Genomic DNA, 23,423 nt, shown 5'->3' with positions numbered 1-23,423 from the left:
AAAAATAATAATAACAAACATTATTACTATTAAAGTTATTATTATTGGTACCTTTATCCTGGCACTTGCCCCCATCCCTCCCCCCCCCCCCCCCGGCAGACAAAAATGTGTGGTTGCACCTCTGAATAAACTTCACAATATGTAAATATGATCATAAAAGTTAAAATGACTGCAGACTTTGAAATGCAAAATAAATATGGTTCTAAAATTCCTAAAACAAATTAACATTTTCCATGCCACAAAATTGTTTGGTGCCATGGCAGAACAAACCAAATTAAACTCTTTGCTATTGGTGAGGGAGGGGATGGTGAGTAATAAATCCTGTCTCTTGAGGAACAGATAAATCGTATTCACAAAATTATTTGTGCTGTGTAATTAAGGGTGGCTATTCACCGGGAATTCCTTGAATTCCAGGAATTGTGCACGAATTATTGGCTGTGAAAGTTATGCGTGAATTCTACTTGAATTTTTCTCCGTAGACATGAAAAATTACAACTTTTATTAAACCAAATCATATTCAAATTATTCATGTATTTATAAATGCCCTGAGGCAAGTTTTTCAAAGTTCATTTTCATCTAGGAAGGCAACAAAAGCTGTGTGAAAAATAAAACAAATCTCTCAATCCGTTTACTTTGTTCCTGTCCTTTCTAGAACAATCTGAAAGATGAAAGATTATTGCAAGGTGTCTTGAGGTTGATTAGGTAAAATTGAGTTTGACAATTAACAATATTTTGTAGATTTGTACATCTTGTAACATCTGTGACTTGTGTTTTTAGATGTATTTCGAGTCTGATTATGTCAAATTGTAAACAGTGGCGTAAACACAGGGGGGCCAGGGGCCATTGCTCTTGGACGGAAATGAGTTCTAGAGGGTCAAGGGGGACAAACATTGATGGCCCTCCAGGGGACAATTCCCGCCCACAACTTCACATTTTATGCAAATAAAAATTATTTTCGTAATATTTTCTTGCTCGCTTCTCTCGCAATTCCTCCTTTTCTTGGTCTTATCAAGTTTATAACCATAGGAACCACTGTGCCATATCCCTCCACCGGGTATCAAACCCAGGACCCCTTGTTCACAAGGCGACGATGTTACCACTACATAATCGGGAGACACAAAAGTTGTAAAAGATTATTTGCACCCGATTAAATTAATATTGGGGCATTGTTCTCCATAATGCATTGTATTGTAAATTATCAGACAGAGAAATAACACTTGTCTTAATTGATTTCCCAGTCAACAAGGTAATGTTACAACGTTCTGGCAATGTTAGTCCCTAACATACCTAACATTGTTACAATGTTGAATGAATGTATATTGATACAACATTGTGAAAACGTTGTGTCAACGTTTAAGGGTCATTTATTTCAACGTTGCTGCAACGTAGGTTGACAACATTGTGGCAACATATACTGAACATTAGGCTATGTAGCAACGTTAGGTATGTAAGGGGTTAACATTACCTTGCTGCCTGTGTAATTTACGAATATAACAACAACGCATATTTAGAATATGGTTATTTCGCATGGTAAGCTATTAGCAATCTTGCCAAGGCATTTTTGTATATAATACATATGCGTAACAGGACAAACTTATGTTTGTAACGTCACAGTTTCTCTTTTTATATCATATAAACTTTTCCTTCCACCAAAATAGGCAATTGTTAGTCTGGAGGGTTTGATGAATTAACCAATCTCTAACTACACCCTGGTAATCAGTTTATTTTTGCAGTACTTAGCTCCTCATTATATAGTCTGGGATAAAAATATTTATCATGGGAGTTTCACTTGTATTCACCACATTTCATTTTCTGATCTTCCTTACAACTTCAATATTCACACATATTTCGAAGGATAATAAAACATATTTTTTCACTAATTACAATCGCAGTTATTCTTATTTGTGTTACTAAAACTTATGTTTGTTTTGCATTTGAGTCGCACTGCCATTAGTGTACGCTGTAGGAAATATAAGGTTTGGTGGTCAGTGCACACACAAATTCAGATTAAACAAAACACTCCGATCTGACGCTTGTGGCGCTCATGGTGGTGACCATCCAAACTAAAGCGTATTCAGTGGAATGTTTTTTTTTTGTAACGTTGATGCAACGTTATCACAACGTTGTTCCCCTACATACAACATTCATCATAAATACAACATACATACAATGTTGTGGCAACGTTAGTGTGTTGACTAGGTTTGTTTTAAATGCATGAACAATTGTTTTGAGGAAAAGGAGTATGTACATTTGAGAGACAATTTATGTAATTTTTGCTGTTACTTTATTGTGAGATGGATGAATTGGTTGTGTAATGTATTTAAATAATATAATATGTATTAAGGAAACTTGGAATACGTACACAATTTAGTGTCCATGTCGCTCCATGTTGTATATATGTGGAACATATATCGTGCATGAAAGTTATACATGCTAATGTAAACAGGGTTGGCCCAGCCCAGTTTTCCCCATGCAGGTTTTTTCAGAAAAACCCACCTCGAAAAAACCCACTCGAAATGTGGGTTTTTCCAGAAAATGTTGTAAATTATTGCTTCAAATAATTGTGAGGTTCGTGAATTGTCAACGATTTGAGAAAACTTGTAAAACAAGCTTATAATACTCAAAATAATTAATGTGGTACAAGTCACAGTGGGTTTTTTCAGGATATTTTTCTCAAATCATGCTAGAAATAGACTTTAACAGAAATAATACGAACATATATCCAAGAAATAAAAAATCAAAAGGGTGTGACATATTTTGATAAAACATTAAACAAACAAAGCATGTAATTTTGAAATGTGGTACCACTTTAGATATCAGTCACTTCCGTATGTGGGCAAACCACATAGTTTCACCTGCGACAGTCAACTTTTACTCAAGTAAATACAATGTATACCTATACTTTCATATTTTGACCATTTTTGACATTTTCAAACCTTTTTATAGGCTACAATTTCGAGCTTCGTGCATAAAACTTTCAGGAGTATTGTGACATTATTTGCACTGTAAATAGACAATAAAATTATCGAAACATAATGGACGATTTAGGAGGTGGATGGGCAAAGAAAGACAAGTCATCTATTTAGTGACCATGATCACATGTTTATGCAGCTAGAAAACTTGACAGACTGAAATGGTATTACATTTGAGTGAAATTGGACAATGTATTTCAAGATTGTGAATGAAAACTGATTTTCCTCATGTTGCACACACACTCTATACCATGCTCTCTTTTTCTCCAATACTGTCTACAATGCATTTTCAGAGTATAAGGAACTAAACTCAGTCATTGTAGATAATTTGTCGGTCCGCAATTTTGCAGCAAAACTTTTAAAATTATATTTCATAGTTTAGGAGAGAAGTGGTGGTAAAATTGCAAACATACATTTTGAGTTGCAATTTTTAGACTTACAAGATAACTTAAAGAATTGGTGTCATATTGTATTTGAGAAAAAATTGTAACCATGTTTACAGATAGTGGATGACAGACTGATTTAACATGCCTTGCGAGAGCTTTAAGTTATGAATGACATTACTTGAGCTTCAAGTTTTTACTAAAAACTCTGTAATATAGTGTGTGGTTTAGGAAGGGAGGCAGAATCTCACTAATTTTGAGACCACGATATATGTAGCAAAATTTAAGAGTTTTTAAGCTGAAATTCATGTCGTAACTAGAATTATTTTATTTTGCATTTGCATTTGTTGAAAGCATTTCAAGATGGTGGATGAAAAATCGATATTTCATATTCTGAGGAGGTAGCTCCAAATTCTGATGACACTTTCAAATATCTGCCTAAACTACATTTTTGGACTCTAAGAAATGAGACTTAAATATTTTAGGGCATTTCTTAAGCTATGACTTGACAATGATTTTTTAAAAAATACACAGTGTGGCAATTTGAAATCAAGACTGGTGCTTTAAAAAATATACAAGTCTTCATAGAAAGTTACTTACTTTGGATGATTCAAAGTAGGACCCTCCTGCATCCACACATCGTAGTGCAATGCCTACCAGTGCATGGAAGGATTGCTGGAATTTGTTTTGTGTAACACTGTTTAAAATCTATGTCGTAGCCTTCTTGATTGTTGGTACATCATAAAAGTAGGAACCTTTCAGTGCAGATTTTGGTTTTAGAAATAAAAAAAATAAAAATTACAAGGAGCCAGATCTGGTGAGTAGGCAGGGTGTGATAGCACACATAGTCGATTTAGGGCCAAAAAGTTCTTCGTAATCACAGTCTTGTCACTTGGGGCACTGTCATGAAGCAGATGCCAGCTGCCATCATTCCGATACTCTGGCCTCACACGTGTTATCCTTTGCATCAAACATTTCAGTACCTCAAGATAAAATTCAGCAGTAACAGTCTGTCTGAAATTTCAGTCTTCAGTAATGATTGTCCTCACTTTCTCAACCAATTTTGGTGTTCTCACCATCCCTGCTACACCCGGATGCTCGTTGTGTTGTGTTCAATTGGCTCCCGGCTTTCACTGAAAAGCCTGAGCCATTCAAATACACACGTACAGGATAAACAATTGTCCCTATAGACTTGCTACAATATGTGAAACATTTCCGCAGCAGTTTTACACAAGAGCACACACAACTTGATGTTTGCTCTTTGTTCCATGTTAAAATCACAACGCATGCTCACATTCAACAGCACCACAAGCGACAATGTCGCTCAAGGTCAACAAGCTCTGCGTCGATTGTTCGTGAGATACCCGTTACTTGTTCGCACCACAGAATGCTTGCACAGTGGCACCACCTACCGAGAAAAGAAATCAGTCTCGATTTCAAATTGCCACACTGTGTATAGTGCATATGTATGTTGGGGGCCAAATTGGAGTCACTAATGTTTTGTCCATGGGAACTGTTATTTTCATAGCAACCAGATATTTTGGAGGATGGATACGGTATTCCATTTGGATGAAATCAGCCATGACAATTAAATATGTCAGCCTTATAATTTTGTCATGGTTAATACACGGAGGAGATATTTAAGCTTGAAACATCAACAAAAATAATGGGAAAACAACTGTGAACAAACTGTATTGAAGCAGATTTAAAAGTGAGTGTGCAGCTATCGTGTGTTGCATAGTAGGTTAAGGTAAAGTTCCCTGTGCATATAGCACTGTACCATGAAGGCACATTTATGGGATATCAGGGTAGGGCCCCACATATTTCAGCCATTTTGGAGGTTATGTGATCACAACCAAACTCCGGCTGCCTTTACCACCCGTGACTCGTTGATTTGAGGCTTGGTGAGTTCCAGAGCTGCTTTATGAAGGGACAAGACTGGAAAAATTCCAACCTTAAATCACCCACCCCAAGATTCGAACCTGGGTCTTCAACACAGTAGTCAGACAGCCTGTCTACTTTTTTTTTTACATTTGTATTAAAAGTAATACCCCTAAACAGCAGTATACCACATTTTCTCTCAATTTTTTCTATTTTCCCTGTATTCTCATTGGGACATACACAAACTGTAGTATGTGTGACGCTTATTGTGTAAATAGTCTGTATGGTTTATAAGACCTTTTAAGTTGTCAAGATGTTGGTAAAAAGAGATTGTGTTTTGTCTTGTATAAATGGAGTTCATTATAGTTTGTTGAATGGAATTTTGTGATCAATTAAATAATGTTGAATTATACGTGCATATCATTTATAATCTATTCGACACCTTGAGTGCAATCTGCGTGTGTTCCAAATACACAACAGATGTATTAAATGGTGACGAAAAAAATATTTAACGGCGTAGTACAGATTTAGGTGAGTTTTGTCTATGATTAATTGGATTTAATCGTTGCTGTAGGCATCATGTCGTATGTGCCAGGATTTGACAAATATGATCCAGATGAACGAACCATTAACTCTTATTTGGAAAGATATGATAATTATTGCCGAGTGTTCAACATAACTGAGGAAAGCAAAGTTCCTCGATTCATGTCTGTAATTGGCCCCAAACCTTATGAAGTGTTACGCGAATTATTCTCTCCAATACTACCAGAGAAGAAATCGTTCAAGGAAATCTCTGATAGGCTCATTTCTTATTACAATCCAAGTAGTAATTTTATAGTGCAATGCCTAAAATTAAGAAAATATACACAATTGGAGGTGGAGAAGGTTGAAATTTTACAAGAAGGCTCCGAAAGATAGGTGAAGCATGTGGATATGGTGAGTTTTTACCTATTGCATTGTTTGACATGTTTGTGAGCGGTTTAAGGTCTGACGTTATTAGGAAGAAAATAATAGCAGAAAACATCATGGAATTCTAAAAAGCTTTGGAGTTAGCTAGACAAATGGAAAAACTCGAGTGTGATATGAAGGATCATTACCGTGAAGTGAACTTACAAGGCACAATGAATATTAAGTGCAAGGGCAATGACAGAAGATTTCATGAAGCGAATAAGGTTTGAGAATGATTCCAAATTTATCAGCTCTAAAATCCTTTATAGGCAAGCTTAAATCGCCATCAAATGTAGAATGAAATTCTTCCTTTAGAATATCAACGATCCCTTGAATATCATTAGTTTTTTATACAACTGTCACATTTATTTAATATATGCATGAAATTACGAACAGAGTTCATTGCATTATTTCCTGTGACATTGTGTGCAATAATATCAAACTGCGGAGAACAAGTTGTTCCCCTTGCACAAATTTCAGTCAACTCACAATGTAACTTGGGGATCATAATTTGAATCCAACGTCTTAGTTAATTATGTACAAATCTAGACAATAGAACTGATTTCTCCATGCAACATTCACATTAATTTTTCCCAGTAAAGGTATCACATTATTACCAGCACCTTTCAATGTACAGTTAGGTTCAGACATTTGTACATTTTGCAGAAACTTTTGATAAAAATCTTTACTAGCTACAGATGCATAGGATCCAGTGTCAATCTCAAACTTTGCTTCATGACCATGTACATTAATTTCTATTAAATATGTGCGCTGGTTAATGTTGGAATCTAGTTCCCTTGTACACACTTTTATATCATTTTCTGAATCGTTCATCACATGTTGTGATGATTGAAGTTTGAATGCCTGATCCACGATTTCTTCTTTATCAACTTTACTATTAAAGTTCATTTGTGCATCATTAGAATGCGTAAAAATAGTGGCAATAAATAAATGTTGATTGGCAGCTGTGTTTGTTGGGTTAGCTTCAGATTTAGGTGCGGATTCTAACTCAGTTGTATGAGCAACAAATTTGTTATTGAGTTCATAATTTGTGGATTTTCTACGTTCAATGTTAATCCTTTTATAACATTTCAAATAATTATGGCCTTGCTTCCCACAGAACGAACAGTAACTTCCTTCATAATACCCTTGCACTTTGGACTTTGATTCATATGGTTTTGAATTATTACCTTGACCATGAAGATTACTTTGCTGATTGCTAAATTTGGAATCATTCTCATTTTTACGTGAAACCTTATTCGCTTCATGAAATCTTCTGTCATTGGCATTGCACTTAAAAAATAATTGTGCCTTGTAAGTTCACTTCACAGTAATAATCCTTCATATCACACTCGAGTTTTCCATTTGTCTAGCTAACTCAAAAGCTTTCTGGAATTCCATGATGTTTTCTTTTATCATTTTCTCTCACATTCCTCAATTTTATCTGGTTTCCATGCACTAACTTAACATCTTTACCAACTTTAATATACCAAGTATATGTCCTTGCTCTCCGGACAATTTCACCTTGAACATAGGAGGCACCACTGGAGTCTCGGTTTGGAAGTTTCACCCAAACTTCGACATCTCCTCTGGTATCCTCACGTTTGTTTTTATCAGGAATATCCTGCAGCCGATCTACATCATCTTTCGGTTTCGGCTCAAATGCATACATCATTTCAGCAGGAGATTTCAAATTAACAGTGTTAATAATAATCCATTCGGATGCTATGTAGCACATCTAGCAAAGCATTATTTAAATCAAAATGCTTGTCATCTCTTCTAGTTTTGTATAATTTACATCTCAGAGCAGTTTTTATAATTTGTACGTGTCTCTCAGCTTGTCCATTACTAGCCGGATGATAAGCTGGTGAACGCATCAAAGCAATCCCTTGATCTTCACAATATTTCTTGAATTCTGCATATTGGAAGGGAGGACCATTATCCGTAACTAAGGTGTATGGCTGATTATAGTCTCGACATAAATCCTTTTACATCCCTGAATGATGTAGAAGATACAAGTTCACATTCTGGCCATTTAGTAAATGCGTCAAGAACGAGATGCAACACTTTTCCTTGAAAATAGAAGAAATCCATGTGTGCTCTCTCCCACGGCTTAGTTACTTCCTTCCAATCATTGTATTCTTTCTTTTTGGTGTCTGGTTTTACAGCATTACAAACGTTGCACGATTTTACGTGATCTTCAACGCATTTGTCTCTACCAGGGCCACCAATAACTTTCACACAATAGTAACTTCATTTTAACTATGCCATCGTGATTATCATGAGCTTTCTCCAAGACTTGCTGCCTCATTGAATTAGGTACAATAACTCTAGCACTCCACAGCAATATATTTTCTTCACATTGTAGTTCATTTCTTCTTCTTCTCAGCGCTTCAAATTCACTTGCATCTATATTTGATTCCTTAATCTTAGATTCTGGCCAACCTTCCATAACGTACCTTTTGATCTGTTTCAACATCACATCTTGTTCTTGCAAAGTTCGGAAGACATCTTTCAGATGATTCGTAAGCTTAATTGCATTTACAAACTGAATCCCGTCAAAATCAACTGTTTCCCCTTGCAACGGCAACCTTGATAATAAATCTGATACCTCAACATTCTTCTTGTACACAATTTCATATTCATAATTAGCCAAGAACAAGCACCAACATTGAATCCTGGATGAAGCCATAATGGGTATAGCCTTTCCATATTGTAGTAATTGTTTGGCGGGTAGTGAATCAGTCCATATTTGAAAATGTTTTCCATAGATACACTACCGACAAAAAGTTTAAGACCACCATGAAAAACGGACAAAAAATCAGTATGGAGTGTTGTATGGAACCAACGGTTCCTGTCCAAGAAAGATGTGATGATGATACAAATGCAATGTAGTCTAGTTTGAACCTTGCAAGATGCGAAACCATTTTTTTCCCGAATGTGTAGCATGTGGTTGGCAAAATGGAAAGTGACAAAAACGTTGCTGAAGCTGGCAACATTGCAGCTGTGTGCGTGAAACTGGTCAGTATGGTTGCCAGCCTCATGTGCATCCTTATCAGTGGCTCAGGGTCAATTGCTGTTCATGCAGGCGACATTGCGAGCCCATTATTGTGTGTGAGGTGTGCAAGGTAAGTGGAGCTGTGTGAAATGGCCCGTGATCGTGGGGAACAGGCGATTTCGGTTGAAAAGCGTGCTGTGATATGTGCACTGAAAAATGAAGGTTATTCGGAACGCGAAATAGCAAGAAAACTGAATATTTCCAAGACTGGTGTTCATTGTGCATTGGACAGATACCGTAAAACCAACAGTCATGCTGACCGTGCACGTAGTGGAAGAGCTCACGTAACGTCTGCAGCTGACGACAGATATATTACAGTAACTAGCAAACGAACAGGCACCTAACAGCACAGTCATCGCTGCTTCCCTGAATAAGAGCAGAGTGACGCCTGTGTCTGTGTCAACGGTGAAGAATAGGTTGCGTGAAGAAGGGCTGCATGGTAGAGTAGCTGCTAGAAAGCCATTGTTACGACGTGTGAACAAGACGAAATGATTGGCCTGGGTTAAAACGCACCAAGGTTGGACTGTGGATAACTGGATGTAGTGGATGTACCTATGTTTGTACATTGCAAAACAGAATATTACATCTATTTCTTGTACATTAATTATGAAATACATTCATTTCTACTGATTTTTGACAATTTTTCCTTGTGGTCTTAAACTTTTTGTCGGTACTGTATATTTTCTAAATCTCTTCACGGCGAATATAATTGAAAGCGCTTCCTTTTCATGATGAGGATAAGCCATTTCATGTTGCGAAAAAGTAGTAGATGCACACTCTATTGTTTTCAATTCACCATTAATTCTATGGCACATCTGAGCTCGTAGTAGATGCACACTCTATTGTTTTCAATTCACCATTAATTCTATGGCACATCTGAGCTCCTAGTCCATGGCTCGAAGCATCACATATGTTTACTGTATCCTTGCTAGGATCAAACGGAGTTAAAGTTTTGGATGACTGCAGTGCTTCTTTGACCTTTTTGTACTGACTTTCACAGTCATCACTCCAATTCCAATGCACATTCTTACATATTCTCGATTTCAGCCATTTTGGAGGTGATGTGATCACAACCAAACTCCGGCTGCCTTTACCACCCGGGACTCGTTGGTGAGTCCCAGAGCTGCTTTATGAAGGGACAAGACTGGAAAAATTCCGACCTTAAATCACCCACCCCAAGATTCGAACCTGGGTCTTCAACACGGTAGTCAGACAGCCTGTCTACTTTTTTTTTTTTACATTTGTATTAAAAGTAATACCCCTAAACAGCAGTATACCACGTTTTCTCTCAATTTTCTCTATTTTCCCTGTATTCTCATTGGGACAAACACAAACATCCACATTCAAACCACGATTCGAACCCGGGACCCCTGGCATTGCAGCATGCTGTGATAACCACTCTGCCACGGAGGTCGACTAAACCACCAAAGCTATCAAGAATTAGTATAGTATTGCAATGCACAATCCTGGGAACTGATCACAGATTTATTAACTGTTACACCATCCAGGAAGAGTATAATCTAACAATTGGTCAAATATTTCAGAACATAGTATTTTAGTTAATTTAATCTTTTGTCCCCCACTGTAGCTGTGCGGTCTAAGGCATCATGCTTTGGGCTCCGGCTACTAGATTCGTGCAGGTTCGATTGATTGATTGATTGTGTTATTGTTTTAAGTCTACTTAATGCACAGTAATGTTAATTGGAACTGGACCTACAGTTTAAAGTGGGATCTGAACCACTATGTGCATCCATCAGGTATTGAACCTGGAGCCCCTTGATTACAAGGCGACGACGATACCACTGCACCATCAGGGAGGCCCTCATGCAGGTTTAAGTCTCCTGGGGGAAACATAATAGCTTTTCTCCTGAGATTTCAGCCTGTGTGTGAGTCTGGTAAATACTCACCATCATGATTAAATTGGGGAGCTACGAATGAGTAGCGTAACCTGGTCATGAAAACCTATGACGATGACGGGAGGTTCGTCGTGTTGGCCACACGTCACCCTGTAACTGGTTGAATGATCTCCCATCTCGGAGTAGGATCAGTTGGGAGTGCGGCAGTCTGTAGGCTGGGCTGGGCCTTCAATGGGCTGTTGCGGCACGGGTTATGTTTTAGTTTAATCATTTCAAGGTGTGAGACCTTGATTGTCAATTCTTAACTATGTTAACAGAAAATATTAAATAGTTTTTGATTCAGTGAACTAAAACAATACAAATTGAATGTTCCAATAAATTACTATCAGGGAAAATGTATTTCATTTTTAAAATATATATATTTATAAACATAACCTGAAAAAAAACAATAAAACTGGAAATTATACTTGAATATTACTATGGTCCTAGAGTAGCCACCCTGTAATTGAGCGTTTGAAAAATTTCAACTTTAATATTATATTACCATTTTTTAGTGCTTGAAATCTATTCATTAATGTTTGTGTAGCAATTCAGTGGTTAGGAAACAATGTACGCAATGTACGAGTGTGCATCTTCGATATCTCCATGAGGCAGCCATAACATGACATTAGTGAGCAAATTCCAGTTAAGCTGATAACTACAAGAAGGAGCAAAATTAAATTAACTGCTGCCGCACTTCCACTTACCGAGTTAAGTGTACATTGAAAGAACAACATTTTAACAAACGTTCAGTTACATTCTAATTCGAACCTGAATTGTATTTGTATATAAAATATGTACGTTTGTATGTATTTTATCGTATTTTTACATAAAATAAAATAAATTGATATGTGTGTCAGAATATTACAATCTTAAATAAGAAGTACTTCAAGTAAATTTTCCACCACTTGATCGAAACAAAATCAATCAATTTACATAAATTATACATTTATATCTGTTTTCAGTGGTAAAGCACAAAAAATATACTCTTTATTTATGATCTAAGTTATATTAACATTATCCAAGTTCAGTATTGTTTAAGACACTACAAGCACACAGAGAGAGGGAAGGCCTTCCCAAGAGCATAGGGGTTAACACTGTCATCTTGCAATCAACATGTTATGGATTTAACTTCAAGTGGAGGCAAATTGTACAAGCATAAAAAGGACTTCAAACAAAAGAACACATATTTATTACTACACTTACTAATTTCATAAAAGATACTCTAGCTGGAGCATTGTTGTCTTCCTCTTGCTTCATTGCTGTTGCTTTATTTCCTTACATGGACTTTACCTGCAATTTATTAAAGTTACATTTATTTATTTATTTATGACTTTGTTTACATGGCGAAGTTAAGGCATCAATGCCTTCTCTTTCCACTTAAGCATTAATTATAGTGTTCAATTTTTTCTTTACAATTAATTGTAATCAATTAAAAAATGAAAAATGTAAATGAAAAATAAAGTGACAATAGAAAAATAAGTAATAAAAGTAAAATTAAAATAAAATAAAAGTAATACAGTTTGCATACGAGGAGTCAAAAACTACATTAACTATTAATCACAGTAGATTATTTTTTACTAACACAATTAAAAATATATCTGAAGAGTAAAATTAAAAATAAATACAGTACAGTTTCTATATGAACACACACAACTACCTATAGAGAAAGCAAATTTCATTAGCTAAAAGTATTATGCATTGTTTTCTGGCAATTCATTCTAGGTCCAAAATGTTTAACATGTGTACTTTTAATTTTCTTTCGAAGGCTTGGATTTTGGGGGGGACAGTCTGTTCCAGGGTCCTGCAGAAGTAACGGTAAAAGAATTGGCATAGAAGTTACATCTGTGGAGAGGAATGGATAGCAGAGATTTTTTTATGTGATCTGATATACGGGAGTGAAAGTCCGAAAGATATTGAAACCGCCTGGAAAGGTATTTTGGATCTTTTATTTCTAGGACTTTGTACATTAGGACAAGGTTGTGGTAAATCCGTTGATCACTTAATTTTAGGCACTTACCATCACATAATACGGCGTCAAATGTTCAGAATATTTTATGTCAAACACGAAGCGAATGCAGGCATTCTAGATTTGCTTCAGGCGTTTAGCTTGCAATAATCAATTATAGGGAAGACAAGAGATTGAACAAATTTGATTTTTATACATTCAGGGAGGAAGTTTTTAAGCCGGTAGAGAGAATGTAGTGCACCAATAGCTCTTTTACATACTGAGGTCACATGTTCTCTCCAGTAAGATGATGGTTGAGCGTAATTCCCAGATTTTTAACTGTAGTGGAGAGAGGCAAGTGTATGTCATTGACCATGAGCTTAGGGAGATTTAATTTGTCAATTTTGTTCAGAATCTTGGGGGAGTCTACGAGCATATACTGGGTTTTGGTCGTGTTGATGTGCAAGCCGACCACTTGTTGATTTTCTTCAGGTCATTGTTTACACATTCGGTTGCATACAATATTTCTTGAGGAGGAAACAAAAAGTATAATTGAAAGTCGTCAGCATAGATGTGATACCTACAGTGGTTAAGCACAGACGGAAGGTCATTTATATACAGTGTAAACAGAAGGGGGTCAAGTATGGTGCCTTGACGGATGCCACACTGGATGCTTTTCCAAGATGACCTTTGATGTAGGTCAATGACATTGTTGACATCCATGTAGATAGGTACGGAACCAGCTAACCATAGAGTTCGAGAAGCTGAATAGGGATGATAGTTCAGTGAGTAAAATTTCGTGGTCAATGGTTTTGAAGGCTTTGGTTAAATCGAGAAGAACAAGGATTATAAGTTGTCTACTGTCCATAGCTAACATCATGTCCTTGGTTATGTTGACAAGAGCTGTGCATGTGCTGTGGTTGCTATGGAATCCAGATTGAAAGTGGTCTATTTTGTTATTTCGTGCTAGGAAGTGATGGGTGTGACCACTAATAAGATGTTCTAGAGCCTTAGATAGAGCTGGGAGGATGCTGATTGGTCTAAAATTGTTTACATTGGTTTCTTTGTTTGTTTTAGGTATAGGGCATACCTGGTTGAGTTTCCAAAGTGACGGAAATGTGCCAGAAAGCAAGGAGAAATTAAATATGTCCGTGATAGGAATAAGGGCGTGGTGGAGGATTTTTTTGATCATGAGAATGCAAACTTCATCTACTCCTACAGCCGACGATTTTATCTTAATTAAAGATTTTCTAACTTGTTCTGGTGAAATCCAGGAAAAGCAATATTTTGGTGCATTTGTTGAGTGTGTTGCGGTATTCCGAATAGTTTCACATTTAATGCTATTTTCAATAATCGGCAGGTCACAAAAATGGTCATTCAGTAGATCTGGTGCAAATTTTGGACTGTGGTCGTACATTTTCTGTTTCCAGACACCTAGAATTTTCATTTTTTTCCAGAGAACGTGTGGTTTGTTTTGGTGGTTGAGCAATTCGAATGTGAATCGGTGCTTTGCTTTCCTTACCTCCTTATTGCATCGGTTTCTCAGGGTTTTATAATTTTCAAAGCTGGATGTGCTAGGGTCACCATTCTTCACGTCATTCCTGTATTTGGTGTAAGCTCTGTCTCACATGACCATAAGTCGACATACGTCGTCAGTCAGCCAGGGGGCGGAGGGGCATGATACTCGTTCCTTGCTGACAGAAGCATGTTTATCAAACAGTTGAAGAATAAATGTATTTAACAAATGAACTTGCTCGTCCACTCTGCGTAGGGTGCTAATTTCGTGCCAGTGTCTTCATTCAGGCAGGTTTCGTCTACGTTCTTAATGTCCCTGTAAGATACGTGTTTGGGCTCATATATGATATGTGAATTAAATCGTGATAGGAATTCTCACGCACCGGAATTTGGCTGTGGCTCGTTACATGATTTTCGTCCGAGATCAGGATGACGTCAAGCCAGGAGTCTGAAGTGGCCGTATGGTTGGTTGGATTTAGGTGACAGATTGTGAGAGTTAATCTGTGTAAAAGTTTTTTGCCTGTACAAACGTTAGACATACAAATTAACTTTTTTAAGAACTAGAAGATAGAATCTCAACTGCAATTTTGGAGGCATGGTACTAATTGAAACATTATAGTATATGCAAGCAAGCTTAATTTTGCACTCAATTTTCACCACCCAATCCAGTGCTTTATGTCCTATTCTTGATGTTGCTACATTTACAGTTGGGATATAGAGCTTACTTAATACTTCAATATTATAATTGATTTTTGGATTTTTAAATTTACATTGAAGTTTTATTATTGCAATCCCCGTGATATGTAATGAGATTAACAAAATAGGATCAGAATATCTTCCCTTTGTACTAAAGTAACAAACTACCACAGAACAAATATTGGTAAGGATGTCGAATCGACCCTTCTTAATAGAAATATGTTTGATACATCGTTGGAAAGGGTATGCATAAAGGATTCCAGAAATGTAAAATTTAAGGTGAGGAAACAATTGAAAGTGGAAAAAAAAGTAGTATTAATTGCCCACCGATTCCAGCCTCCGCCCCTGGGGTAATTGACTTACTGCCCCCTACCACTACCGTGGCCCCGCCTTTTTCTATAAGAGTCCCTTTGAATGAAAACATGAAAAAATACGAATGAAAACATGATTTTAAAAAAGTTGAATCCTAGTGGAAATTCACATATATATTCCCGTTAGAAACCAAAATTCAACCTGGCAATACTGTGTGTTTACAACATGGATTAGGTTCAAGGAAACCAGCTATGGCAAGTAATATAGTAGTATTTTTTTTTATTATTTCATAGAAATGTAACTTGAATTTGAGAAGTGCACAGTGGCAATTCGAAGTGTTATATACGTACTATTAGCGCACAATATTTTTTTTTTTACTTTCAAACTAAAACACAAGGGTCGATTGTGCAGTCTAGCCCAAATATTTTTCTGTGGAGTTACAATGAAAATTCATCGTATGCAAATACAGAGCCAGAATGTAGCCACATAATATTAAACTAAGAATTTGTAACGTTGACTACACACATTTTCCTTTCATTTGATTTGTCAAAGTTTACCTTGCACATTGTCTTCTGTCCATTTGACATTAATTAAATATCATTTACTATTCTAAGATATAAATATGTATAGGTTTTCCTTAAAAAATAACTATTCACATAGGCTATGCAGGCACAATTAATTTGTAGAATATATGGGAGATTTATTTTTCAATTAAACTTAAACATGAAAAAATACGAATGAAAACATGATTTTAAAAAAGTTGAATCCTAGTGGAAATTCACATATATATTCCCGTTAGAAACCAAAATTCAACCTGGCAATACTGTGTGTTTACAACATGGATTAGGTTCAAGGAAACCAGCTATGGCAAGTAATATAGTAGTATTTTTTTTTATTATTTCATAGAAATGTAACTTGAATTTGAGAAGTGCACAGTGGCAATTCGAAGTGTTATATACGTACTATTAGCGCACAATATTTTTTTTTTTTACTTTCAAACTAAAACACAAGGGTCGATTGTGCAGTCTAGTCCAAATATTTTTCTGTGGAGTTACAATGAAAATTCATCGTATGCAAATACAGAGCCAGAATGTAGCCACATAATATTAAACTAAGAATTTGTAACGTTGACTACACACATTTTCCTTTCATTTGATTTGTCAAAGTTTACCTTGCACATTGTCTTCTGTCCATTTGACATTAATTAAATATCATTTACTATTCTAAGATATAAATATGTATAGGTTTTCCTTAAAAAATAACTATTCACATAGGCTATGCAGGCACAATTAATTTGTAGAATATATGGGAGATTTATTTTTCAATTAAACTTAAATTTCATTCTACATCAATATAAATTACATACACACACAAAATGTAGAGATTTCTACCCTTACTTAGAGCGATCAAACTCAACCTGTCTGCTTTGACACTTCTCAGAGCAATATTGTATTTAATCAATATAAAAGGTAGAAAGATAAGCTAGCGTAATCTTACACGATACTTAGTCCAGGATGGAAGTAAAAGTTTTGTAATGAGATGTCTACGTTAAACATGAATATCTAATTCATGCTTGACATAAGATATAATACACATCTTTCACAGCACAAGGCTTAATCACAAAACCAATCACCATGGATTTTCTAAACATACCAAGAATAGCATAAGGGGAATCGCAGAAGCTTTAAAATTCTCTGCAATGATCCCAAATTTTGGTTCAGAATGTAAAAGACAGATACACTAAACGTACTTATCAACTCAACAAAGATTTATTGGACTTACAGCTTTAGAGGTGGCTGTTTATGCCCAGCATACATTATAAGTACATAAGTTACATTTTTAATATAAATTTTAAACACAAAGTTCATGAACGCTCTTAAATACAATTTTATATAACTACATTAACTCAATCAGTAGCAGAAATATATTATAATTTTATATCAGCTTTTCTCAAAAAAGTAAGTGTAACATATCCAATTCTAACGTGTGGAGCATACAACATTGAAGTCATATTAATGGGAAAAGGAACATTAATTTTTGACAATGTTTTGTATAAAGTTTTTCTTTTCTCTGAGTGAATTGGACATTCCAAAATAATATGATGAGCATCACCCCTTAAATCACCACAGTCACAATTCGGAGATTTTAAAATGTGTATTTTAAATAAATGATGATATGTTCTCGCGTGACCACTTCTTAGTCTATTTATTAAAACAATTGCATTTCTTGAACCTTTACAATTATAAAACCAAGGTTTTTTCCTAGTGTTGCTGCAGTCATGAACCTTAGGGTTTAAGAAGGCTAGGGAGTTAGTTAGGTTTTTTCCTAGTGTAATCAACATAAGGACGATAACTTTCACCAACACTTTCTAATGAATTATTACACCATAAGTTCCATTCTTTAAAAAAATTCTTCTTAACCCTCGGCAAAAGATCTGTGTAATGCAATGGTAACTGGATTGTTTCATTCATCTGAGCAGCTTGTTTTGCATATCTGTCTGCTTGTTCATTTCAGTAAATATTAATGTGTGATTTTACCCACACATGATGGACTACTTTTCCATTGCTAATTAAGCTATTAGTTGCAAAAATACAATTGATGACATATGGTGATATTTTAAATACATTTTTATAATTAGATTGTATTGCTTGTAAAATATTTTGCGAATTAACCAGTATTAGAAATTTGTGTTCAGGAACTGTACCAATATAAATCAAAGCTTGATATACCACATATATTTCTGCTGTAAATATGGATGCCTCCACTGGTAACCTAAACATTTTTGATATATTTCTTTGAGTATCATAAAGAGCTGCTCCTACTCCACTTTCAGTTTTAGACCCATCTGTATATATGTGATAAAAGCCTTCCCAAGATTCTCTAAACTCAGCTGAATGATTATATTTCGGAAAATATATATTTTGAATTGATTGTGTGGGAAATTCTAACGAGTACACTGGCAATGTTCTTGCTATGAGTACTTGACTACATTCATGATGATATTTACTAAATAGTTGTACCCAAAGCGTAGCTGATTTATCATTGGTTATTCCTGAATCATGCAGCTCTAAAAGATTTAATGAAACACCATTGAAAGGATGCCATGGTGAATGTTGAATTTTAAATAACATTTTTATTGCGATTAACTTTATCCTCACAGAAACCGAACATTCTACTGACTCCATATATACCACTACATTTGGAGTACTGTTCATTAATCCCAAACATCTTTTCGTTGCTGGACTTCTAGTGGAGAAAGTTTTGTTACTGGAAGATTACACAAGACCATTAATCCATAATCTAATACTGCTCGATAATAATTCTTATAAAACATAAGCATGCTGGTAGGGTGTGCTCCCCATTTCGTATTCGCCATAGCTTTAAATAAATGAAATATTTTATCGGATCTATTTTTCATCATATTTATTTGATACTGCCATGATAATGAAGCATCAAAGTATACACCTAGATATTTTACTTGTGAAACAATTGGAATTTGTAATCTCCTAGGAATAATGTTGAACATATTTTGAAGACCCTTATGCTTAAATACTACTATTTTGGACTTTTCTAAAGATATTGATAATTTTTTCTGCTTTAACCATTGGTTAAATTCTATTAATCTTAGAAAACATTGAAAAATCTTTTAAGTGATTGTTTGAGTCTAAATATATACATACATCATCAGCATATTGTAGAAACTGAAATGGGGAATCTATTATTGTTTTAATATCTGATAAATAAACATTAAATAATAATGGGCTAAGAGGACCTACCTGTGGTAGTCCTTGTCCAATATATATTGGACCTACCATTTCTGAACCAAAATGAAAATAAAGTTGTCTTTTAGATAACAATTTCCATGTCAATATGAGTATACAATGTGAAACTTTTAGTAATTGTAGTTGTCTCAATAGAACAGTAATATCTACGTTGTCATATGCACTTTGAATATCAATAAAGGCTGAAAGTACTGATTGGTTTATTTTAATAACGCTATAAATATGAGAAGATAATGTTACTAATGCATCCTGGGTTCCATAACCTTTACGAAATCCCATTTGTCTGGGAGAAAATACCTTTTGACCTTCCATAAACCACTCTAATCTTTTTAATAAAAGCTTTTCGAAAATGTTTGCCAATATGGAACTTAGAGCTATTGGGCGATATGACTGACCCAATGAAGGTTTTTTTCCTGGTTTTAGAATTGGCATAATAATTTGAGAGGTCCATGCAACGGGAATTTTACCCGATAGGAATATATGATTTGTAAATTTTACATAACATGCTTAGTGCATTCTGTGGAAGATTTCGTACCATAGAATACGTAATTCCATCAATGCCAGGAGCAGAATCTTTAGACCCTTGAAGAATTTCATGAATTTCATTTACAGTGATAGTGGATGTGAACCCCTTTGAGTATTTTGATGTAGATGAGAACGTGTAGAATATATTAGGAGGTTCGCAGGCTGATGTAAAGGGTGTAGGAATTACTTTATTAATAAAATCGGTTTTCCATTTGGTGGGTAAAGGTAAAGTCCGACTTACATGTGCTTTTCTAAGTGATCTGAACTTGCGCCATATAACGTCTAATTTTATGTTAGGGTTTATTTCTTTGCAATATTTTTGCCATGAAAATCTCTTAGCCTTTATATATACTTTTCTAGATTTTGCGGTAGCTCGTTTAATATTTATCAACGTTGCAGGTGAAGGAGCACTTACAAATTGTTTCAATGCTTGTAATCGCTTCCTTTTTGCTTGAAAACATTCTTCATTCCACCAATCTATTTTAGGAAAATTTCGATCATATTGTGGTTTCAGTCGGGGACAGGCATAATCCATAACTTGCAGTGGCGTACGCAAGGGGGGGGTTACGGGGTTTAAACCCCCCCCTTGAGCTTGTGAAATATTATAAAAATGCTGTGGAAAAAAAATTAAATGGCCAATTTACCACAGTCAAAGATCTGGGACAATAGTATTACTATTACTACATCTACTACTACTACTACTACTACTACCACTAATAATAATAATTTGAATTATTATTTCCATGTAGCATGGAGAAAAGCACAGCATTCCAAGCACACGCGTCTTTCAGAGTGATGCCTTGAAAATAAGCACAAGTTCTTGAAAGTGAAATATGAGGGTAACTATGATTTAAAAGAGAAATAAAATGTTTCGTATTTCAGTTGAAACAATGTTCAATACTCTGGCGTATGCAGTTTTTTTGGGGGGAGGGGCCGGAATAGTAAATGTGGATAACACATGACTTCGTTTTGGAGGGCAGGATGCATAATAAAATATTTCGTATTTTTGGAGCTTTTCAGTCCATTGAAATTGTATTCAAAGACAAAAATGGTAATCGGGACTCACTTTAAAAGAGGTTTCGTATTTACACATTTTGATTTTTTAAAGTTCTTAACGGATTTTTATTTGAAAATTCTGATTTTCTCAAAATTTTGGTAGGGGCTGTAGCATCATCGGTAGAGGCATACATATTTCGTTTTTGACAAAAAGAAAACTAAATTTGAAAGCAATGTTAATTTTTAAGGTTTCTGAAAGGTGTGAGGTGCATTTTCCTACCCTGTTTTGTCACGAAATGATGCGAAATGAACTGCAAAATGCGAAATAGACTCTTAAACACGAAATTTACAGTTTATATACCGACGCGACACTTTCTGAAGTCTGAAGTATCCTGTGTGTTATGCAATTCACAGAAAATTGATTAATTTTGCTATAAATATTTGAAAAGAAAAACTGGACTCCTCTATACAGGAATAAAACTTCGTAGTGAACAATTTTGGTATTTTTGGGGGGGGTGCCAGATCCGAAAATTTGGAAATAGATAAGATCCGAAATGCCATTAAGACAGTGTTTCTCAAACTTTTTGCCTGAGAGTCCCCCTTGACATAACTGAATATTTCTGTGTACCAGTTATTAGGGCCGTTATTTAAAGATTATATATAAATAGTTGGGTCATTCCATGTCAAATGATTTGACTCAAATCAACACAATTTCTCAAAAAGTGAAAATTTTACAACAACAGTGAGACAATCCAGATGTGAATTATCGGGAACATTTATACGGGGAAGAAGCCGGAAAAATTCCAACCAATTTCGGGAATCGAATCCGGATCTCCCGCGTGATTGTCAGACGCTCTACCGACCAGACCACCGCAGCTTCTTGGATGAGTTCCATACTTTAATTATTTCAATTTATTTTAATATCTTTTCTTGTTTTATGGATTTTCTTCACCCTTAAAATGTCTCACCTCGTTGACCAGACAAAGAGCAAAAACAAAAAAATGCATCCACGATTTGATAAAAATTGAATGATTAGAAAGTAATTTCTTTCTATTGTTTTCATAAATGGTATATTTATGTAGATCTCTACTACATAATAGTAGTAGTGGTATTAGTAGTATTATTAGTAGTAATTCAGCTAATTAATTAATTATAAGTATTATTAATTAATTGTGATTATTATTATTTAATTAAAGTATAATAAATCAAAGGTAATGTGAATTTGGAGAAAGTTTTAGAAATAACCCCCCCCTTGACGAAATCCTGCGTACGCTACTGATAACTTGAGTTATTACATTCACAAATTTTTCATATTGTACAGGATATTGGTTTTGATATTCTTTAGCTGGAAATTTTAAGTCTAAAACTGAATTATATTTCATCCAATCTGCCCTCTTTACGCTCCACTTACGAATTGTTCTTTGTTTTATTAATTTTGGAAATTTCTCAGATGATGTTAGCATGATGAAACATGGAAAATGATCACTAGTTCGTAAATCAAAGTCTATTTCCCACACAAATTCAAAACACTGATTATCAGATATTAAAGTTAGATCAATTGAGGACATATTGTTTCCATTTGGTGGTACATGTGTTGGACATCCATCATTTATAACTGTCAAGTTATTATAATCCATCCAATCTTCAACTGTCTTTCCCAAAGTATCAATTCTATGATCACCCCACAATGTATTATGACAATTGAAATCTCCTGTTATGATAAAGGGATGTTGAAAGCCAGACAAAAGAGATTTTAGATGAGAGCTCTGTATTTGTTGCGAAGTATAATGAGATGGAATATACAAGCTAATACTAATTGTTGTTTAACTGAATTTTTATACCGACCACTTCTACATTATATTTGGAAAATAAATCATGTGTTGAATTAAACTGAATTTGTTGAAATGGTACACTTTCATGAACAAAAATTCCCACACCCTTATTTCCCACATTATAATCATTTAATATACTATGATAGTGAGCGATATGAATATTTCTGATTTTAAACCCCATACCTCACTAACGCAAATAATTAACGGGTGACACTCATCTATTAATTTAATTAATTGAAGTTTCCTTGCAGAGAAGGATCTTAAATTCCATTGTATTATTAATGGCAAGAATTTTCTTTGCTGGTAACACATTGTTGTTTTAAATTAAGGGGTATCCCCGAAATCTTGTCTTGAATTAGTTTTAAAATTTGTACAGAAATTTCGTTACTTTTTAAGATTATTTTCCTAATATATAATAAATCATCACTCACTGAAATTGTTGTGGTAAGTTCAGCTATTAGATGTAGCAGATTTACTAGCTATTCTTTCTGAGAAGGACTCTCCGCTGTTGTCCGGCATCCAATCGAATCTGATTTTCTATCCTGTTCCTTAGAGGAACACGTCGTGCTCACAGGTTCACTTGAATTAGCCACTGCTGATGATGTTGACGCAATTTGTGGATCCTTGTGTTTATTTTTGTCCTTTATCAAAACAGGTTTAATTGTTTTCCTCAATTGTGA

The 23,423-nt window shown here is 35.1% G+C and overlaps 2 protein-coding genes across 2 annotated transcripts in view; one reads left to right on the top strand and one right to left on the bottom strand.

Annotated features, from left to right (window-relative positions):
* Positions 1–23,423, top strand: part of LOC145986417 (centromere protein S-like) — a 710,010-nt gene that overhangs the window by 329,930 nt on the left and 356,657 nt on the right. The gene's annotated exons all lie outside the window — the stretch shown is intronic.
* LOC145986887 (uncharacterized) lies at positions 8,400–8,876 on the bottom strand. Its single transcript, XM_083121356.1, has one exon. It carries the CDS (start codon positions 8,874–8,876, stop codon positions 8,400–8,402), a length of 477 nt encoding a protein of 158 aa, XP_082977482.1.

This window comes from Lepisma saccharinum, chromosome 4, assembly GCF_977018435.1.
Source record: "Lepisma saccharinum chromosome 4, izLepSacc3.1, whole genome shotgun sequence".
Classification (NCBI taxonomy): Eukaryota; Metazoa; Arthropoda; class Insecta; order Zygentoma; family Lepismatidae; genus Lepisma; species Lepisma saccharinum.
Note: the sequence above shows the minus strand (reverse complement) of the source record. Positions and strands in the feature narration are given on the sequence as shown.

Excerpts from the sequence above, each read along its gene's own strand:
- LOC145986887 (XM_083121356.1), bottom strand. The coding sequence starts at position 8,876 with ATGGCTTCATCCAGGATTCAATGTTGGTGCTTGTTCTTGGCTAATTAT.